This window comes from Chaetomium strumarium (genome assembly GCF_033439665.1).
Source record: "Chaetomium strumarium strain CBS 333.67 chromosome Unknown B0T15scaffold_1, whole genome shotgun sequence".
NCBI lineage: Eukaryota > Fungi > Ascomycota > Sordariomycetes > Sordariales > Chaetomiaceae > Chaetomium > Chaetomium strumarium.
The window spans coordinates 1,517,962-1,537,572 of NW_026944429.1; the positions used below are offsets into that span (position 1 = coordinate 1,517,962).

Here is a 19,611-nt window from a genome sequence, read left to right on the forward strand (position 1 = left end):
GCACGACATTGATGGCCCGCGGAGGCTGCAGGACTCGAGACTTTTCGGCGCGAGCAACGAGGAGAATCCGAGATGCGATTGTACAATCGCGCGGGAATCGCCTCTTGTTGCCTGCAGCACCTGTAACCTGACGTACTGATCACGTAGTATCTTGATCAGGAAGTTGTCTTTCGGAGTTAGCAGGTCACAGCCGGCGGCTAGTATGGTATCAGCAATGGTAGTACAGAAGTCTTGGTGCGCTCAAGGGCGTGCCGCAATAACCGAGTTCTCGTACTGTACCGTCATCAAAATTACATGCATAAGATACCGTCTATATCTCAGCTATTGCTGGGGAGGATCTGGAAGTGATACATCAGGCAGGTACAGTACCTACCTAAGTCCGTCAGAGCATCATTTATCTTGGCTGCTCACGATGCGTTGGCTAAAGGATAACTACAGCGAGAGCTGTGTGTCCCTAATGCAGGTACACGACAAGATCGCCGAGTTCGAGTGATGCATCCATTGGCACCAAGCCCGGGTACTAACCACGCATGCGTTGAGGGGGGATCAAGGATGTCCCATCAGGTTAGGATGATGGATTCACAGCATACACGGACCGTCAGTGTAATGAGCAAGAGCGGACACAACGTCGCACGACTTCTTGGTTCTGTGTTCCTAGAGATCTCGCGCTTGAAAGAAAAGAGATGAGCCAGCGGTCAAGCCAACAAGACTCGAAATTGGCAACAAGCGCCGCTCGTCGAGTCTCCCCGTGCTGACCGGAAGCCCCGAGGAGCACGACGGGAGGCTACTTTCAATATGCTGCAAAAGAGCGTTGGGCAGCCGCGGGCTTGCGGGATATCTTGTCAGCTGAGCCCTCAGCTGTACGACAAAAGGCTCTCCAAGTCCGCGTGGGCCAATGACGAAATGTTGCGATCGCCACATCTGCAGATGCAAACGCAGGAAGCCGACGAGGGAAGTCCCAACCGGGCATCGGCCTCTTTCCGGCGCCAGAGTCAAAAGTCGGGACCGTAATTTGGATCAATGGAGTCGGCCATTGTATTCCAGTCCAGTGGGCGATTGATTGTCAGGGGTTCCTCGCATTGGAAGGGACCTCAGAATTGGAAGTTCAATTGTAACGATGATGGGGAAGGTACCGCACAAGCTGATCAGCGCCAGACAGTTGGACGGTGGGCAGCAAGCGCGCCTTCCAGTTTGAGAGGGATGGAAGCAAGCCGCGTCTGATTTGATGAACGCAACCACCCCTCTTCGAGGCTCCTTCCAACTCCGGCGCGTTTCGTTTCGCCGATCGTCCTTCGGCCCGCTCCTCGCAAACACGGGGCAGTGAGCTGTGGCGTTCTGGCCTTACTTGTCTGGTTCAGCCCCTGATTCCAACGCCAATGGGTTGGTGTCTAAGGTTACTGCGTTGTTTCGTGCAGCCGTTTCTCTTCTGCAGCCTACTAGTAGACCTAAGAATATCGCATAGCAAACGGCGTGGGGCTTCCAATCGTGTTCCAGTCACCGTCCGTTTTTCGACTCTCCAAACGGAAATCTCCAGCAAACTTGGTCTGGCACGCTGCATCGATGAGGGCAGAATCGTCTAGCCACCCGCCTGTCGACCTGTCGACTGCGTGCCCCGGTTATCTGGCATCAGCACCCCAATTTCTTTCCTGGGAATTCCCCCAAGCAAGCTGCAGGTGTGAGGCATGACAGACCTGCGGTGATCCTCTCGACCTCCAATCAAGACCAACAGGTAGCGACCTCGAGTCACACAGTAATATGTTGTGTGTTCCCAATCTCTGGGGTGACCAGACCAAGACATAGGACATAGTACACGCCTCTCGGGCGTGACAAACCGACTCTCGGACGGAAAAGAGAACCGCAATGAAGCCCACTTACGTCCAAACCAAACGCGGGTTTCTGTGCCCGATGTTGAAGTCGGTTTACCGCGCACTGAGAGGAAGCAGTCCAAAAGCAGCGTTAGCCTTCTTGCACACTCCTCTGCCCGCTCCTCTGCCTCAGCCCCCACCTGATCTGGGATGAGCCGGATTCGTTTCATCCCAGGGTCAAACGTTCAACGACACGCTTTTCTCTGCGTTGACGTGTGCATGGAAGATGTTGACAGCTGTAGGCTAACCCAACTCAACCAATTCTTAGTTCCATGTGAACTCCATGACTGTTCACTCCGAGCCATGGTCCCAGACGAAACCACTTTGAGCCTGTGAAAGGGTTTGTTCGCATCGTCAGACCTGTTTGTTCTCGACCTGGCCCAACAGAGCACCACCTTGAGGCACGTCACGTCAGTTCCTGGCAACCGACCCTACACCAAACCTCTTGTCCTTCACCAAACATCCTGCAGCCACACTACCATACTCACCATATCACCATTGTGAACAAAGACACCCAAGTCAATTTAACGAAACCGCGCCTGGGTACTCGTCCACTGTCTCAGCCTCGGGACTCGAGTCGGTCCCTGAACGGAACCAGTCAGTCCCCCTTTTGCAGTTGCAGCGCAAGTGAGACCGGGCGGCAGCCATCCCCCAATCCCAAACGGCTGCATGCCGGACCAGCTGCAAAGAACGATCCTCGAGACAGGCAACCAACAACTCCAAGGGTGGCCCAGTCTTGTGGATGTCTGAGTCGGTCCACGCCGTTGCAGGGCCACGCGAAGAAGCCACGCCGATCAGCTGCTCCAATATATCTCGAACCACGGCCTTGGAGCTTCAATTCCCCCTTTCCTTTTCCTCGTCATGGAAGCGTTGCAGATCTCCCCACGGGACAAGAGCGACTACATGAATCTCACAGCAGCGCAACGCCATACCATCCAGCACATCGAAAGGCTCGGTGCCTCCATCAGCCTGGTCGGCGTGTGCTTGATCTTCATAACATATGGCTTCTTTAGCCGTGTCCGCACCATCCCCAACACGTTTATCTTCTTCGCCTCGATAGCAAACGTGGGAGCCAGCATCGCCTGCCTGATCGGATATGCTGGCCTCCTGGCGGGAGACGACTCGGCCCTGTGCCAGACCCAGGCATTTCTCCTCGAGATGTAAGTGGTCATGGTTGTCATCAAAGGCCCTCCATCCACGCGCGCTTGGTGGTTAACGCCTACCCCAGGTTCATGCAGTCAGATCCCTGGTGGTCGTTTGCGATGGCAGTCAACGTCTACATGGTCTTCTTTATGAGTTACTCCCCAAACGACTTTCACAAGCATCTGTGGCTCTACTGCCTAATCTGCTACGGCATACCCGCGGTACCGGCATTCGTCTGTCTCTTCTACACACCCAACGGGAAACGCATGTATGGCAATGCCACGGTGAGTTGACTTACACCAGCCAGCAAACAAACTTGGCCCGGGACTCACGAGTGGCTTGCAGTTGTGGTGCTGGATCGACGATTCGTACAATCAGTTGCGCATCTTCACCTATTATCTGCCTATCTGGACGTGCATCTCTTTGTCCGCCGTCGTCTACGTGGCGGTCGGATACCAAGTGTTCCATCAGCGCAATCAGCTACGCAACTTGACCCTCAGCAACCACGCGAAGGATACCTACGGACTCAGCCTTAAAGACTCCCCCGAGAAGGTCAGTTGTCACTAATTCTTTGTCTCTTACCCCATGCAAAGTTGAAGCCCCCCCTACTGCAGCTCTTGGAGTCTTCCCGCGCCCAAACTGACATATTGCCTTGATGGCTTAGGGTCAACAATGCTATGGTACCGTGACAACCGAGGTCCAGGTGACAGCAGAGTCTTCTGGCAGTCAGACGCCGCCTTCGACACCAGAAGGATCCATCGCGCCGGTCCTGCACAAGTCCCATGCCTCTGCTGCACACTCCCCCTGGGGATCACCGGATCATTACGGCGTCGACAACACCGTCTCGTCGGCAGGCGCAGTGCACAACAAGCCCTTCACGACCATTTCGAGCGTTTCGACCAGACCGCGCGAGGCGAAGAAGAAACAAAGCATCCTGAAGACGCTCGCCCGCACGTGGCGCAAGTTCGTCAACAAGCTGGGCAACCTCGACCCGATCAAGCTGGCCTACCTGCGCACCTCGTTCGTCTTCGCCATCTCCATCCTCGTCACCTGGACGCCGAGCAGCATCAACCGCGTCTACTCGCTCATCCACCCGACCCGCACCAGCTACGGCCTCAACCTGGCGGGCGCCATCGTGCTGCCGCTGCAAGGGCTGTGGAACGCCATCATCTTCGCGGCTACCAGCTGGAACATCCTCAGGGACGAGTTTGACGAGCTGCGGCGCGGTCGGTGGCCTGGCTTCCGCGGTCACTGCCGAGTCGGCGACGACCGCGGCGGCAAGCTGCCTGCTGCTGCTGCTTCCCGGCACGGCACCATCCCCCTGGAGGACCGTGAGCTGCCGTCTCTTAACAGTGTAATGTCTCGGACGACGAATGTAAGGGTCATTAGGGGTGGTTCGCTTTAGGAATCAGGTTCGGGACGATGGGAGGAAAGGTTCTTTTCCTATGTTTCATCTACATTGGTGCGTCAGACTTTTCGTCTTGCCTTTTGGAAGGATTGCTACTGCAGGATCACTGCGACGCTGTTGGGGGAGGACAAAACGGTTGCTTTTGCCCCGGCAGGGGCCCTATACCCGGGGATTTACGTCGGTATTTTCTCCTTGCGTCTTCTTGCTTTCTCGTCGGGCACTCATGCGGCACCTAAACTCTCCGATGACTGGGATTTGGTGCGGGCTATGGAAGGACGGGTATTTCGCTACTTTCGAGCGGAAATGGACATGTTACGGACAAGGTTAGAGTTGGGGAGGGTATTATGGTGTCTAAGGCTAGTATGGGCCATGTTAGACGGACAGCGGCCTTTCTGGGTGTTTCACCATATACAGTAGGTATTGGCGTCATCCCGTGAGGAGCATTCCTCTTCATACCTTTGCTATCTAGGTACCTAGGAGTACTGTTTGAGCTTTGCTCTGAACTTCAACCATACGATTACGACCCGGGGGCAGTCGCCCTGGCAGCGCCAGTAAAGCAAATATAGCCGGTCCTCAACCCAGCTGACATTGACTCCATGGTATGTGTCCATTTCGCGTCACGGAGACCGCTTACACACAGCATACTAGTACTACCTATTGCTTCGGCCCTGAAGCATCGCACTGAACCCCATCCTAGATTATCGGGTATACCTCTCAGCGTATTATCTCGGAACAGATACACAACACCAAACAGCCTTGAGCTCAACAACCAGCTCATTTCTCAGCCAGCCGTTGCTACCTAGGCCCCTAATCTCCAGTGCGCCACCGCCACCGCCACCCGGCGTTGCCTAAAAGAATCAAGCTTTTTGAGTGAAATCTCGGCAGAATCGGCTAAGGATCTGACACACACATCACGCTCACTGAAGAAAGCGGGGTGATCTTTTGTCTCACAAATACGCTATTTTTAAAGAGTTGTAGTAATAAGGCGCGTGTATTTGTATTCTATTATAACAATGCAGCTGCAGCGGTTTCTAGACTGCGACTTGACGTTCGGAGCTCAAGAGCTGGAAGCTTCAGTGACAGCAGTGCTGGGTGTAAGGAAAGAGGGCGCATCTGTCTTGTGGGCAGATTGTTTCGCAGGCTCTTGGTCTTGCAAATGAACTGACTTGTACGATGTGCTGAATCTTCAGTGCTTCACTTGAGCTTATGGGAGAGAAGATGAGTTTGGATCTTCGAAGCTTGATGCTCTAGGGATCCGGGGAACTGTGTTGGGAAGCAGGAGGGGATAATGTATGCTCTGTATCCCCATGAAAGCTGTTGTACAGGGGCCTCTGAAGCAGGAGAAGACTCGACGATTCATGCCCAAAGCGGAACCACCGATCTATAATCAGCCCGTGGAACCTGTTCTGGGGTTCTCCGCATCGCTTTAACGGCGGCAGAATAGCCGAGAATGTTTTGCTTCCATAGCGATCAGATTGCCGACGAACCATGCAGTGCAACCTCCACCAGCACGTCACGACTACGCACTGTTATTCCTGGCGAGCTTATATAACATCATAACATAGCTTGATTCTTCCTTTTTTCTTTCCAACCATGGATGGATCTTTCATGTTGCGTACGCGATTCCTGCCATCAGCGAGGCCTGACCTTGCTGCCCGTCGCCAATGCGAGACCAAGCGGCATACGGGCACAGTGGTAACACAGCATCGGCTCGGCGACTTCACGACTGTAATGGATAGCCTGCTTAGGTACCGAAAGTGAAAGGTGGGGGCGCGGTGGGTGGTGGGCGTTCCGTGTAGAGCCTCTTGTCGATTTGGTGAGCATCATGTCAAACCGTGTAGTGTAACGAAACCAAGGGACTGCTGGCAGCAAAGGTTGCCATTTGGTATAATTACAGTGTACTACTTGTACACTCATAGTTTCTTCTTGGCCTAGCCCAGCTAGGACAGTCAGCCTTGGGCTCTTCTATACAGTAACGAAATGAACTATGGCGTGTAATGCTGGTAGTACTGGCAGCGCCCTACAACCATACTGTTGATGACATGGAAAGCAAGTACTAGTAGGCGTCCCGCGTTTCTCTCACCGCCCCATTTCGCTCGCTATCTGGAGTTGTCTCGATTCTAGGATGCTTTTGAAAAGCCCTTTGCGGCTTACCAGATCCAGAACTGATGGTATTACACGGTTACACTACATAGGCAGCTTGTGAACGCAGAGAGCAAATATCGCGCGCCCTGCTGTGTCCCACACATGCCCTGCTGGCCAACATAGCAGCTTCGTTCTCCACGCGGGGGATCGTTACACCGACCTAAATGACCATTACCTTCCCTTCCAGATCTGCCCCGCCCCGAGATGGATGATTCGACCTTGGGGTAGGCTTTCTTCTGTGCCTGCTTGGGTTTGTCGCGAGGTTCTCCCTCTCTGCTTCAACCACAAAGGCACCTCCAACAACACGCCATGGCGGGGGCCCTCAAGGCATACTCCGATTGCATCTGTGTTGAGGCTGACTCCAGCCTACTGAAAGTGTGGTCTCCTAGTCAAAACCTTGCCCGGTGATGTGGTGGTGTTAGAATGGAAATCATCATTCTTTTCAGGCGCCCCCCTCCCCCACCCCAGCAGGAGCAAGACTGAAAGAGTTCGCCGCACAGGAGGCAATACACGAAAGAGCCCAGATCAGCCCCGTCAGGCATGGTTGTACTATGACCGCTGTGATGGTGATGGTAGGAACCTTGTTCGAAAGGTTCAACACTGGATCTCAGAGAGCACCGGACAGAGCATACGCCTGAGGGTATGTCTATCTGGGAAGAGGGCAGTTCGTCACCAGTGCATGGTGAGCCGTCCTCACGTTGTCCGCTACACAGTGATGTCAAACACATAGCACGATGTTTAATGGAAAAGGGTCCCTTCTGCTGCATGACGAAGCAGAGGCAAGTGCCCGAAAACCAGGAGAGGCTCTTTCCGGCGGACCGCCACCGAGAGCCGGGGCACCATCCGGCAGCCTCGCCCAGTCGGTTATGGCGACTATGCAGAGCCGGCTGCGGTTACCCGGTGATCCAACCAGAACTTGGGATTGTTAGCTGCTCAGAACGTGCCAACGTGGGTGAGGTTTAACATCTGTAGCATGATTTATTTACAAGGATATCTCCTACTTTACCTGGTGCTCCTAATACCCCCTCCTTCTCCCTCTGGAAAAAACCAGAGGTGGCCTGTTACGCGCTTGCTTAACCGTTGCTCCAAGTCTCGGTGTGCCTCCTCCGTCCAGGGAATGTCCCAGTCCCTCTTTCCAGCTGCCCGGTTCTCGGGGACAGTCATCCGCAGGATCTTGGAGCACAAAGTAACGTGACATCTAATAGGCTGTCGATGGTTGCCAGAATTGCGTGTAGCATTCTTTCCAGCTATTCTACCGGGTGAGCAGTAGGCTGCATCTACATACACGGTCACCAGATGCAGTGTCACGATCTCCCTCCGGTGGACAGGAAGGGAGGCTGAGTGCGGCTCTGGTTGTGTCCCGGTGTAGGTTGCTGACCGAAATGCCCACTGCACAACTCTTCTGGGCGCACACCAACCAGGCAGACTGCGTTTTGGAGGCCTCTCGAGAGGAAACCCTATTGTTCCATACCGTACGTGTTACTCGGTGGTCCCATGACGAGGTGAGAAGGATGATCTATCTTGTCTATCAGCATATTCAGCGCCTTGCGGAAGCTTCAGAAAGAGAGGTAGAGGAAGCGAAGCGTACGTTCTAACAACACCAAGTTCCGCCTATCCCGGTCAACCCTATCAGTGTCCCAGACTACCAGTGCCAGATCGCTCAGTCTACCTCGTCATCTCAGTTGTTACATGCCACAGCCCATGAGTCACAACCATTGTCATTGTCACAGGAAAAAAAGCAAACTCCCATCAGCCGACACCCGTGATCCGCTTATTGGAGCAGTGAAGCGTACAGAGAGCGATCATCCCCGTCCACAACCTCAAAACGACTGCCGGCTATCCAGGACCTGAGCCAATAGGGAACCGAAGTGATCAGGCCAACTCCAGCAGAGAGCACAGCGCCGCCCCATTCACCCCATCAACAAGCAACACAGCAACTACTATCAGAGAGAAACGAGACACTACCGGATTGTCCATTGTCGCGTTCACCGGAGCAACATGACACGAAGGCTGCAGCTTTCCGTGGAGGAACCACGTCAAACGAACGATGGTGAGGAGGACGACGGGTAGCCAACGATGACAAGGCCATGCCAAGAGCCAGAGGAATGACTGTCCTGTGTAAACGGGGATGAGAAAGGGTGGGGGGAGAGATATAAAGGCTTGGCGAGCCCCTTGAGAAGCGTTCGGATTGTGTGTGTTTTGAGCGAAGAGAGCAAAGGCACATCTTTCCGTCAAACAGACCACCGCAGAGCATCGGAACACCAGGGACACAAAAAGAAGAGGATCGAGGACGTACCCCGCAAACTGAAGCTCTCCCTTCTCTCCCCTCCAGCCTCAACAACCAACAACACGAACACGAAACCACTCCAACACTCATGTCCTCCTCAAAAGCCGGCGGCGGAGGCGGAGGCCGAAAGAGCTCATCAGGCCGAGCCAGCAACCACCCGTCCACTTCGTCGTCCGCCGGGCACCAACAGCAACAACACCAGTACGCGGCCTCGACAGGGGCAGGGTCGCTCGACGTCCACTCGAGCGGGTCTGTGCGGTCGTCAACTTCGAGCAGCACCACCACCACCACCCCGTCGTTCTCGACCGAAGGCACGGGCCATCTGACGTCCGAGGAGCTGTTGGCGAACTCGGACATCTATAACGAGTTGAACCGATTGGCGCCGGACGTGGCGGCGGGGCCAGCGGGGAGACAAGACAATAATCGGAGTGTGATAGACCGGGTGGATCAGACTCTGCAGCGTGCGGATGATGGGGATCGGCGATGAGGTGGGTGGTGAACTTTCGACTCTCTAACGTGTCAATGAGGTGAGGGAAGAGGTTACCAAGGGACAGTCGAGCGTTGTGTTTTCCGTTTCTATGTCTCGGGCATTGCGCCTTTGTGATGGGGACAGGACCTTATGCGGACAGGACTAGTAGCAACATCCTTTGCTGGAACTTCTTGTCAGCTTGTATGGCTCTCGGGCAAGGAAGGGGAGCGGAACCGGCTCGGGGAAGTGAAATCCGGTCGCGTTGAGCTTACTAAATTCCTGGTTGAGTTGACGAAACTCCCTATTTCAAAGACACCTAGACGGCCAACGTGTGGATTGCACTCCCATACCTCCATGACAGGACCCAACAAAGCAAACCTCTCCCGCCTGCCTTACAGCCGATCTTCCGGCTTTTTCCACCCAAACATAGCACTAGTCTCGCCAATGGCACTGCGGATGTTGTCCACCAGAGCCTTGGCCATCCCCTGCCCACGTCGCTTCGCATTCCCAGGGTCGACAGCCGACACCGACGGCTCGCTGCCCATCGTGGGGAGGACGTTGTCGCTCGCGGAGAGACTGACGAAGAGCGCGAAGGGCACGAGCCAGACGCAGATGCCGAAGTAGGACGCGATCTCGGTGAAGGACGGGATGTCGCTAGGGGTATCGTAGTACGAAGCCATGTTCTGGTAGGCCCGCTCCTGGTGGGAGGAGAAGTGCCTGAACCAGACGTAGTGGTTCAACAGCACGAGAACTGGAGGAAGAGACGACATTCCCGTCAGCAACGCGCGCTTTGTTTGCGCATTTCATCAAACGATCGCGTGTGCTACCCACTGCATGAGGCCAGGAATAACGGGTCCGAGAGCTTGACGAAGGGAAAGCGCCGCATGTTGCCGAGGTAGACGAAGTGGGAGAAGATGCCCAGCGCGGTCGGGAGGAAGGGGAAGCGGTCGACCAGGCACAGCACGAGCTGCAGCACTATAATGGAGTAGATGAGCTTCGTCAGGAAGCGTTTCGCGATGACGGTGTGTTCCTCGACGAGCTCCGAGAGGTAGTATAGCCCCGAGGCTGCGCATCATCAGGCACGCGACCGTTAGCAAACTGGCAGGCCGCGTAGCGCTTCAGACTAAAGAAGACTTTACCTATGGCCAGCGTCATGAAGCAAAAGCCCACGACGGAGCCGAGATACCCGACGAGCGGTAATATCCACATATTGAGCTCTGCAGCTGACTCGAGCTGGTGGAATTCTTTTCAGAGGGTATGTAATCGAAAGATCCCTCGCGAACTGCCTCCGTGTCCAATTGAGGTTCAGGGGCAGCAACAGCTCGGCATTGGATGACGTCCTTGCTGTACGAAAGCGTAACAGCCGGTATCCACTGCGGGACGCTTTAAGTTCACGGTAAGTTACGATAAGATATGGATAAGATATTTTTATCTTATCGCCCACAAACATCGGTTTCTTGGGAATTGGAAGACGAACACAATTGATGATTGAAAGGCGACGAAAGCTCGTGACGTTTCCCAGTCTATACAGGCATTATAGCCAAGAAGCACTTAGCACACACTCTCCCCCCCTGGATCTCCGGGGAGCGACCGCATCCGGTGTTAGTTGGCCTATTACCGCCGAATGCTCCACCTCCCCAAAATTCCTCTCGGCTCAGATTGCGTTGCGACTTGCGACGACACTGGTTGCGAGCCGGCCCCGGTGACGGATCCGGCACCCTACTACACCTTGGACCTCCATCCTCTTCCTCCTCTCTGCCTCCGCGTTTAGAAAATACATCCCCCCCAAAATGTCTCGCCCCGAGGATACACTGTGAGCAGCGCCGCCTTCACCCCGCCATTGTCCCTGCCCGCGCGCCTAACAGTCCAGAACAGCGCGGCCGATGTCCACTACGACGATGCCGAAGCACGCAAATACACGACCAGTTCCCGCATCCAGAACATCCAAGCCTCGATGACCAGGCGCGCCCTCGAGCTCCTCGATCTGAAGTCGCCCAGCCTGATCCTCGACATCGGCTGCGGGAGCGGCCTGTCGGGCGAGATCCTGTCGTCGGTCCCCCAGGACGAGGGCGGGCCGCACGTCTGGGTGGGGATGGACATCAGCGCGTCCATGCTGGACGTGGCGCTGGAGCGGGACGTGGAGGGCGACCTGCTGCTGGCCGACATCGGGCAGGGCGTGCCGTTCCGGGCCGGCACGTTCGACGCCGCCATCAGCATCAGCGCCATCCAGTGGCTGTGCAACGCCGAGAGCAGCGACACGTCACCCGCGGGGCGGCTGTCGCGCTTCTTCAATGGGCTGTACGCGTCGCTCAAGCGGGGCGGCATGGCGGTGTGCCAGTTCTACCCCAAGAACGACGTGCAGAAGCAGATGATCACGTCGGCCGCCGTCAAGGCCGGCTTCGGCGCCGGCCTGCTCGAGGACGACCCGGACACGAAGAACGTCAAGGTCTATCTGGTCCTGACCGTGGGCAGCAGCGCCGTGGCCGACAAGGGTGGCGACATCACGGGCGTCGTCGACGGGATGGACAACGTCGAGGTGCTGGACCACCGCAAGAAGGGCAAGGCCGGGAAGGGTGAGATCAAGAAGGGCAGCAAGGCCTGGATTATCAGGAAGAAGGAGCAGATGGAGAGGAAGGGCAAGATCGTCAAGGCGACGTCCAAGTACACGGGGCGGAAGCGGCGGATACAGTTCTGATTCCCTATCGCCATTATCTGCTTTCATCTCTTCCGTGTTTGTTTCTGTGTGGCATAAGGGAAGGCGTTTCTGGGATTGGCGACAAAAGCAGATATGCTACCTGTTATGTTATGTTTTCTTTCTTTGCTTGGTAAACTTTGATACCCATTTGTTCTACTCTGCTTTCCACTACCAACTCGCCTTGTGTTGGACGGTGCTATTCCAATCTTTACCCTCCTTTCTCCCTCTGCCACTTTGTCATTCTCTACCTACCTAGGAATCACACATGCTCCCCAGCACACAACCCCGCCGGCTTCCCCTCCGTAACCTCCGGCCAGACGGTATACTCACCACTATATCTCGGCAGGCCATCCTCGCCAATGGTGACCCTCGTCGACGCAACACTGACCTTCAACCCAGGCACTGCCGCCACGTCCTTCTCCTCCCCATTCTTAAACATAGTCACCTTCCACTTCAGCCTCTCCCTGAGATACGGCACCACCTCCTCCGGGTCCAAACTCCTCAGCCCTCTTTCTCCTGCTTCTTCCTCTCCTTCGCCAATACCCATAATATCCTGCAGCAGCGCCGACGTGAGCGGCACCGTGCCCGAAACCACCAGCTCATCAGCCGCGTCGGCCCGGCACTTGCTGCATGCCGTGGTCGCCGCGTCTCGCCCGAGCACCGACACGCGCCCGACACAGTTGAACTCGGTGTCCCACGAGGCTGGGTCGGTCTCGTTGAAGGCGCCCAGGAAGACCAGCAGGCGGAAGGGTCCGCCGAGGCCGTGCTTTTGGGCGCGTGCCAGGACGACCCACTCGGTGTAGGTGTTGTTTGGGGCGAGGTGTTGCAGGGAGCGGGGGATGGGGCCTTCTTTTCCTTCTTCTTCTTCCGTTTTGTTCTCTTTCTCTTCTGTTTGGGAGGGAGCCCGGGTGGTCCGGGCTGTGGTGGTGGTGGTGGTGGTGGTGGCCAAGATGGTTTGCGTCTCTACTGGTACCTCCTGCGCAGCGTCATCAGCCGTCGTCTTCTCCGAGTGGGTAACCAAAGCCGACATATCGAGCGCGTGCTCCTCCCTGCGCTGCGCGACGTTGGCGACAAAGTTGGCAAACACGTTGGTGCCGTACAGCGCGGCCACCGCACGGCGGAGGGCCGCCTGGTACGCCTGCTGGTCCGGAGGAAAGCGCCAGCGCGCCGTCTCCGGGTAGGCATAGCCGAAGGTGGTGCGCGTGTCCCTGATCTGGGCCGACGTCCAAAAACTAGTGGCCGACTTGTCCCAGAAGGGTTCCAGCGGTGTGTCCTGGGTCTGGGACTCGCCGCTTGGGGCGGTGAAAGTCGAGGACGGCGCGGGCCGGGGGGACATGTAGCTGTCCGGGTTCAGGTCCTGCCAGATGGCCCACAGGCGGTCGACGTTGACGTGGTGCAGCCAGAACAGCGGGTCGAAGGCCGACGTCTCCAGCGACGACATGTGGCCGCCGTCGCCGCCGGTGCGGTCGTGGATCTCGTTGTGCACGTCCTCCAGGCTGCCGAAGTCGCCCGGATTGGCGCTGGGGTCCCAGCGGTTGTAGCTGAAGGCGTCGAAGTTGGTATACGACAGCAGCAGCAGGCCGACGTTGCTGCGCAGCGAGGCCAACTCGTTGGCCAGGATCGGCCCGATGCGGTTGTCCCGCGACTGGCCCGTTGTCGGGTCCGGGTGCCGTACCGTTGTCGGGTAGCGGCTCCACTTGCGTCCCCGTCGTGTCAGCGAGAGAAAGCACAGGGCGGGATGAAAACTCTATGGAAGATGGGCTCACCTCCTCCGAGAAGTCATCCGGGGACGGGTTCACCGGGTGGAAGCTGAAGCGGTACAAGGGGTTTGGGACGGACTTGGTCTTGCCGTCGACGTCGACGATACGGATGTTAGGCGTCGACAGCACGCTTGGGAACGCCGAGGTTCCCCGCGGCGGCTGGCTCGCCCAGTCGAAGTACGGGGCGCGGAAGGTCTGGGCCGCCTGCGTGTACCTGTCACGAAGCGGGCCCTGAGGGAACTGCTTCGCGACCTCTTGGACGACGTTGTACAGGGATTGCTGGGAGAGGGCCATAGTCAGTCTCGAGCACAACGAGGGCTACAAGTATAATGTTGTCGGGGGGAACACAATTATACCTCGAACAGGGCAAGATACGGCCGATGCCAAGTCAGGAACAGGATGGATGAGTGCGTGCAGTAGCCTCCAAAGCCGCTGCTGGTCTGCCAGTCCGTGTCGCTACCCACGCCGTTCCAGGGCTTGAACGGCATGCCGTGGATCCCCGCGATCTGGTAGTACGATGTCAGCTTGCCCTCGTCCTGGCTTTCCAGGGCCTTGAGTCCCAGGATCAGCAGGTTGAATTGATCGGGGAAGTTTTGCTGCAAGTCTCGGATCTCGCGACGGAGGGGGACGGCTCCTGTTACGACCAATAATGTCAGCAAGGGCAGATATTTGGGAATAAGGAGAAGCGGAGGAGGCTTAGGTGGAGGTGGAGGGACAAACCGTTCGAGTCAGGAGTCGTGGGGATCCCCGTGACAGCGATGTTCCCGCTCATGGTTGCTGCTTGGTTTTCGATGATATACTTGTAAGTTGTTGCTATCTGTTGGTCTAGTTTGCCAAGTACTGGACTACTGGTAGATGCTTCGAGAGTTGAACAGCTCTGGATGGACGATCCTGTTGGCTTATATGTTCTACATGGACGACTCGCACACTACGGCCTTTGGGTCTAGCTTATACCGCCGCACTTCCGCCTGCTACCTCTCCAGTGGAAGTCCGGCTCGGTGGACGCGTCGTCACTCATGGTCAGGCTCAGGTCGGCTGCTCTTGGCCACTTACTCCTCCGGGATTATCAAACGCCTGTGATCCTATGACCCAGAGTTCGTCGTCAGCAAGCTGACCCGCGGCACCTGCAGAGTCCCTGAACCCCTCTCTTCCGTCAGCCCGGCCACTCTTGCCTCAGAAGGCCTCTGCGTGTTGCGCCTCTGCGTGCATATTCAGTATTGCTCTTACGGCATGTGGCTTCTTATATCCCAGAGCGGAAACCAGTTAACATTGCGCGGGGGAGGATCAACGCCCATCAACCCGCAAAACGGAACACCACCTTATTTCGAGGACGGACAGTCAGCCCTATGCGACCCTGACCAATCATTTGGACCCTGCATGCACGATGCATCATGCAGCTGACTGCAGGCTCGTCGAGTTCTGGGTACCTTTGCGTAGATCCAATGTATGTACTTGGCATCAAGCTAAACCACCTTGCTGCCCTAGCACGAGTCACTTTGACCTCGCTCGATCCGTCTTGTCGCATGTGGGTGGTATACGTATGTACATCTGTGACTAAAGAATACCAGCAGCCGACGTCAAACTACCGACATCAACAATCCACAGTTTCCACACCTACACAGACTTGAAGAGCCGGATCAACCCCGACACAGCCGCAGCCATTGTTTAGTACTGTCACACAAGGAGGGTTCTGTCACTTTCTTGTCCGTACATGCACCAATTGGCTCGGTTGATGCCGAATCGCCCGTCGAATTAATAAGATGCCTTAGGAAATAGCCATCACCGGTCTTGGAGCCTTCCGTTCTGACCATGCTTTGTGCTACCAGCGATCCATATTTGCTTCATCTCGGGTGGCTTTTGATCTCACGCAACCGAGTCACAATCAAGACCAGTCTTCATAAAGGGGATCCTCTCACCGACTTCGAGCATGAAGATCTACTTTGGCTGATGTAGGACAGTCATAGTATGGAACGTGTACACTGAAACGTACGTAACTTCAACTTCAAGTTCCCATCTTCACACCTCCTGCAGCCACTCTATGACCTCAGATATTCTGCTTAGTAGCAGTCCCAATAGAGGCGTGTGCACTGTCAATCATAATGCGACCAGCTAATACAGTCTACTAGTAGTATCTCTGCTCATCATGTACCCATAACTTACCCAGGCATGTCCTCGCCGTCGATCACCACCTTCTTATTCTGGTACGGCCGAATCGAGATGGGAGCTATCCTGGTTCCACTCTTCTTGACCTGGATGTTGGCAAACGGCGAATAAGTACCTCCCCCAGGGAAGATAGTGTCGCCAACGGCAACGGCGTCGACGACCGCCTAGATAGATCAGTAGGGGATAGTGAATCCCTCAAATACGTTGGCCCCCCGGAACTTAGTTAGGATATCACACATAGATATCCGGATTTAACTTGTTGATCTCCCAGAAGCAGGTGTTCCGCCATTCTCCAGGCTCGGAAACAACGGGGGTCAAGGATGGTTGAATTCCTAAAAAGATGGGTAGACACGCGTAACGCAGCCAAGAAGAGCCCCATCGAGTAGAAAGTCGAAACGCAACCACCACTGTCGATTAATACGAGACCGTTCGATGCCTATAGTTAGGTACATAAAAGACAGCCGAGGTCTACCTGCCCAGCTTCCATTCACTACGCGTAGGCATTAGGCATCACCACGCCAAGTTCTACCTCTTAAGTACCCGGGCTGAGACTAGACTTTGTTTCACTTTCCCCTCGGGGTTATCGCACTAATTTCTAGAAATTATGGCTACCAGGTATTCTACTGTGTAGGCCATCCTGATTAATCTCTTGCATGCATATCCTGATACCAGGAGTTATTCTACTAGTACTAAGTAGTAACTCTATGGTCTTACACTCCATGTTATTATGGATGATCGATGAAGAAGGGTTAGGGCTCAGCGCTGCCTGCCGGAGATGTGATGACGTAGTACCCCCTCGTCCCTGCGGCTCTTGGCGGCTTTGGGGAACCCTTGCTTGGGCTAGACCCACCCCCTCCGATACCTCCGGCGTTTCTCCGCTTGCGCTGCTCGGAGGCGAGCATCATGAAAGCCGAAAGGGGCAGCCACTCCCGACAGAACTCCATTGCGACTCTGGGATGTAAAAAAATATTATTGTGTGTCGGGATAGGTCCGAAAGGAATGGGCTTACTCCGTACAGTATGCTGGGACGAGGGGCAAAACGAACATATCACAGCAGTAGAAGTAAAGAATGAACCGCCTCAATTGTATGTAAGCATAGTTCAAAACATTTGCATCATTAACGTAGCCAGACAAAGGAAAGATAAATGCCTGCCTGCCTGCCCTAAGGACGCCTCTCTGTATACATGTACAGTACATGGATGTTTCTACCACATGCATCTGCTTGCCCACCTGCCTGTCCAGTCTATGGTGCTAGGTTCCCCTTCTACCGTCCTCCTCTGAATCCGGGTACCCTAAGGAGCCGGGGAAAAATAATTCTCGAAGGAATCGGCCCGCTCTGGTTCAGGCACATCGCTGGGACTATCCACATTGTGTGCGAACCGCACTGCCTGAGGAGACGACCTTCTCTAGAGAGCCTTCTCCATCGAGTCGAGGATGGCACGTGTGAACTCCTTGTTGGTGGCCTCACCACCCATGTCGCGAGTCCGGACCTTGCTGTGCGGATAGTTAGCATACAAGTCGTTCAAGATGGGATCTAATATGACGTACCCCTGCGCGATTACATCGTACACAGCGTTGGAAATGCGGTTGGCGTGGTCGTCGAGACCGAGGTGGCGGAGCAGCATGGTGCCGCTGAGGAGGAGCGCAGTCGGGTTGGCCTGGTCCTTGCCCTTGATGTCGAGGCCGACGTGGCGGCAGCCGGGCTCGAAGACGGCGACATCACGGCCCATGTTGCAGCCGGGCACCACACCGGGGCCGCCGACCAGCGCGGCGGCAATGTTCGACAGAATGCCGCCGTACAGGTTCGGCATGACCATCACGTCGAATTGCTGCGGCTTGGACACGCACTGCATCGACGCGTTGTCGACGATCATGTCATTGCACTCCAACTGCGGGTAGTCCTTCGCGACCCTGGTGACAGTGCCGCGGAACAGCCCGTCGGCCAGCTTCATGATGTTGGCCTTGTGGATGCAGGTAATCTTCTTGCGGTTGTTGGCCAGGGCAAAGCTGAAGGCGAACTTGGCGATGCGCTCCGACTTGGCGCGGGTGATGATCTTGAGCGACTCGACAACGCCCGGCACGCTCTGGTGCTCGAGGCCGCTATACTCGCCCTCGGTGTTCTCACGGATGATGCACATGTCGATGTCGTCGTGGCGCGTCTTCAGCCCGGGAATGTTCTTGACCAGCGAGATGGAGGCGTAGATATCGAGCTCCTGGCGCATGGCTACGTTGAAGCTGGTGTGGCCGGAGCGGCTGATGGGCGTGTGCAGAATGCCCTTCAGGCCGAGCTTGTTTCGCCTCAGCGAGGCAACGGCTTCCTGGAACTTCTCTTCCGTCCGGCCGGTCGGCGTGGCCGTGTCGAGACCCGACACCTCGATCTGCTCCCATGTGATGGGCACATTGTCGGCCTTGAAGATGGTCTTCACGCTCTCGGCAACCTCGGCGCCAATGCCGTCTCCGGGAATGAGGGTGACTGTGTACTTGCCACCGTACTTGGTGGGCTTGAAAAGGTCGGACTGGAGGGTTTGGGAGGGCGCGTCGCTGACGCTCGCGAAGCCGCGGGCAACGTTCAGGCGTTGCTGGGGCTGGGCAGCGACCCGAAGCAGGCGCTGATGGGAAATCGGTTAGCAGACTGGACGATGGTGGGGATCTGGGGCTCTCGTCCAGGGAACACAGCGTATAAATGAAAAACAAACCTGGGCGGTGCGCGTGGAATTCCGTGACAGCATCTTGGGCAATCGATCGTAGAGGATGTGCACTGACGTGGTTCCAGCAGGTGTTTACGCGCGAAGACTGGAGTGCAAGAGAAGGTTGCCGCAGAGCAAATGCCGCAAGATGCAAAAAGCATGGCCTTGTTGGTCCAGCTTCTTTTTCGGTCTCCATCTTCCCGGGCGAGTGGGGCGTCACAAGAAGAAGCCTGATGACCCTAATCCACGATAGGCTAAGCGTCCGTGCGAGGCTGTGACGTCGGGATGCATCGGTTTTCACGTGCTATGTTCCCAGAGAGAAACATCTTCAACATGCTGCCCATCACGATGGTTCTCCTAATCCAAGAGCGAACATATTGGAAGGTGTCTGGATGGGAAACAAATAATGCAGAGATTCTTGCCAGGAAAGAACTGGCAACACTTTGCAAAGCTGGGAAGACCTGTCGACAAAGGGCACCAAAAAGAGAAAAAGAACCGAATTATCGACGGGAATTGAGCCCGACGTGGGGGTCGAACCCACAACCTTGAGATGACGGAGATGCTCCCTTAAGAGTCTCACGCTCTACCGATTGAGCTAGCCGGGCAGGCTTGCCCGAGAGGATGAAGTCAAGCGGCCGAACCGCGATTCAACTAGTGCCGGGCTGACACGACCTCCCACACTCACTTCGCACATTCGCCCGAGCAGAAGGGGAACATCACCATTCACCTACGGAGGAGGGTTCTTGATACGGAACGTCGAAATCGTTAGGCACTGCGCTCCCCGAGGCGCCATTGGCAGCGCCGTGTGACATGGCACGGTTGAACACCAACGAGCAGCGAGGCATCGCCAAACGTCTATTCTTCCCCGTTCAATGTCATAACCATGGTCTAGAGTCCCGAGTCATCAGGAAACAAAGGGAGAAACTGAAACGCATAGATCATTTCCGAGACACCGACAGCAACGCTGCCCTATTGCCCGCTACTCAGGT

General features: G+C 55.8%; 6 protein-coding genes and 1 non-coding gene across 7 annotated transcripts; 2 read left to right on the forward strand and 5 right to left on the reverse strand.

Annotated features, from left to right (window-relative positions):
* The first annotated feature begins 2,438 nt into the window (after positions 1-2,438).
* On the forward strand, positions 2,439-4,673 carry B0T15DRAFT_14270 (uncharacterized protein). Its single transcript, XM_062861897.1, has 4 exons — positions 2,439-3,025; positions 3,094-3,292; positions 3,354-3,560; positions 3,673-4,673. The coding sequence occupies exons 1-4, from the start codon at positions 2,727-2,729 to the stop codon at positions 4,411-4,413; spliced, it is 1,446 nt and encodes a 481-aa protein (XP_062725567.1). The 5' UTR covers positions 2,439-2,726; the 3' UTR covers positions 4,414-4,673.
* Positions 4,674-8,318: 3,645 nt separating this feature from the next.
* Positions 8,319-9,360, reverse strand: B0T15DRAFT_14316 (uncharacterized protein). Its single transcript, XM_062861904.1, has one exon. It carries the CDS (start codon positions 9,203-9,205, stop codon positions 8,480-8,482), a length of 726 nt encoding a protein of 241 aa, XP_062725568.1. The 5' UTR covers positions 9,206-9,360; the 3' UTR covers positions 8,319-8,479.
* A 349-nt stretch (positions 9,361-9,709) lies between these two features.
* On the reverse strand, positions 9,710-10,526 carry B0T15DRAFT_506528 (transmembrane adaptor Erv26; the record flags this gene model as incomplete). Its single annotated transcript, XM_062867584.1, has 3 exons — positions 9,710-10,068; positions 10,149-10,382; positions 10,457-10,526. 3 exons carry the CDS (start codon positions 10,524-10,526, stop codon positions 9,710-9,712), a joined length of 663 nt encoding a protein of 220 aa, XP_062725569.1.
* Positions 10,527-10,773: 247 nt separating this feature from the next.
* Positions 10,774-12,012, forward strand: B0T15DRAFT_424744 (S-adenosyl-L-methionine-dependent methyltransferase; the record flags this gene model as incomplete). Its single annotated transcript, XM_062865620.1, has 2 exons — positions 10,774-11,130; positions 11,193-12,012. The coding sequence occupies exons 1-2, from the start codon at positions 11,108-11,110 to the stop codon at positions 12,010-12,012; spliced, it is 843 nt and encodes a 280-aa protein (XP_062725570.1). The 5' UTR covers positions 10,774-11,107.
* Positions 12,013-12,271: 259 nt separating this feature from the next.
* On the reverse strand, positions 12,272-15,007 carry B0T15DRAFT_545814 (uncharacterized protein; the record flags this gene model as incomplete). Its single annotated transcript, XM_062870143.1, has 5 exons — positions 14,493-15,007; positions 14,129-14,406; positions 13,779-14,051; positions 12,986-13,708; positions 12,272-12,889 (listed from the first exon to the last, which is right to left on the reverse strand). Exons 1-5 carry the CDS (start codon positions 14,542-14,544, stop codon positions 12,272-12,274), a joined length of 1,944 nt encoding a protein of 647 aa, XP_062725571.1. The 5' UTR covers positions 14,545-15,007.
* A 2,334-nt stretch (positions 15,008-17,341) lies between these two features.
* On the reverse strand, positions 17,342-18,664 carry B0T15DRAFT_488500 (uncharacterized protein; the record flags this gene model as incomplete). Its single annotated transcript, XM_062866518.1, has 3 exons — positions 17,342-17,429; positions 17,484-18,544; positions 18,632-18,664. 3 exons carry the CDS (start codon positions 18,662-18,664, stop codon positions 17,342-17,344), a joined length of 1,182 nt encoding a protein of 393 aa, XP_062725572.1.
* Positions 18,665-19,138: 474 nt separating this feature from the next.
* Positions 19,139-19,227, reverse strand: B0T15DRAFT_t30. Its single transcript has one exon. It is a non-coding gene; the product is annotated as a tRNA-Lys (tRNA).
* Positions 19,228-19,611: the final 384 nt, after the last annotated feature.

Bases quoted from the DNA above. Each gene is read 5' to 3' on its own strand.
- B0T15DRAFT_14270 (XM_062861897.1), top strand. From the start codon at position 2,727: ATGGAAGCGTTGCAGATCTCCCCACGGGACAAGAGCGACTACATGAAT. The intron at 3,026-3,093 runs GTAAGTGGTCAT...CGCCTACCCCAG, and splicing joins CAGGCATTTCTCCTCGAGAT to GTTCATGCAGTCAGATCCCT. The intron at 3,293-3,353 runs GTGAGTTGACTT...AGTGGCTTGCAG, and splicing joins GCATGTATGGCAATGCCACG to TTGTGGTGCTGGATCGACGA.
- B0T15DRAFT_14316 (XM_062861904.1), bottom strand. From the start codon at position 9,205: ATGTCCGAGTTCGCCAACAGCTCCTCGGACGTCAGATGGCCCGTGCCT.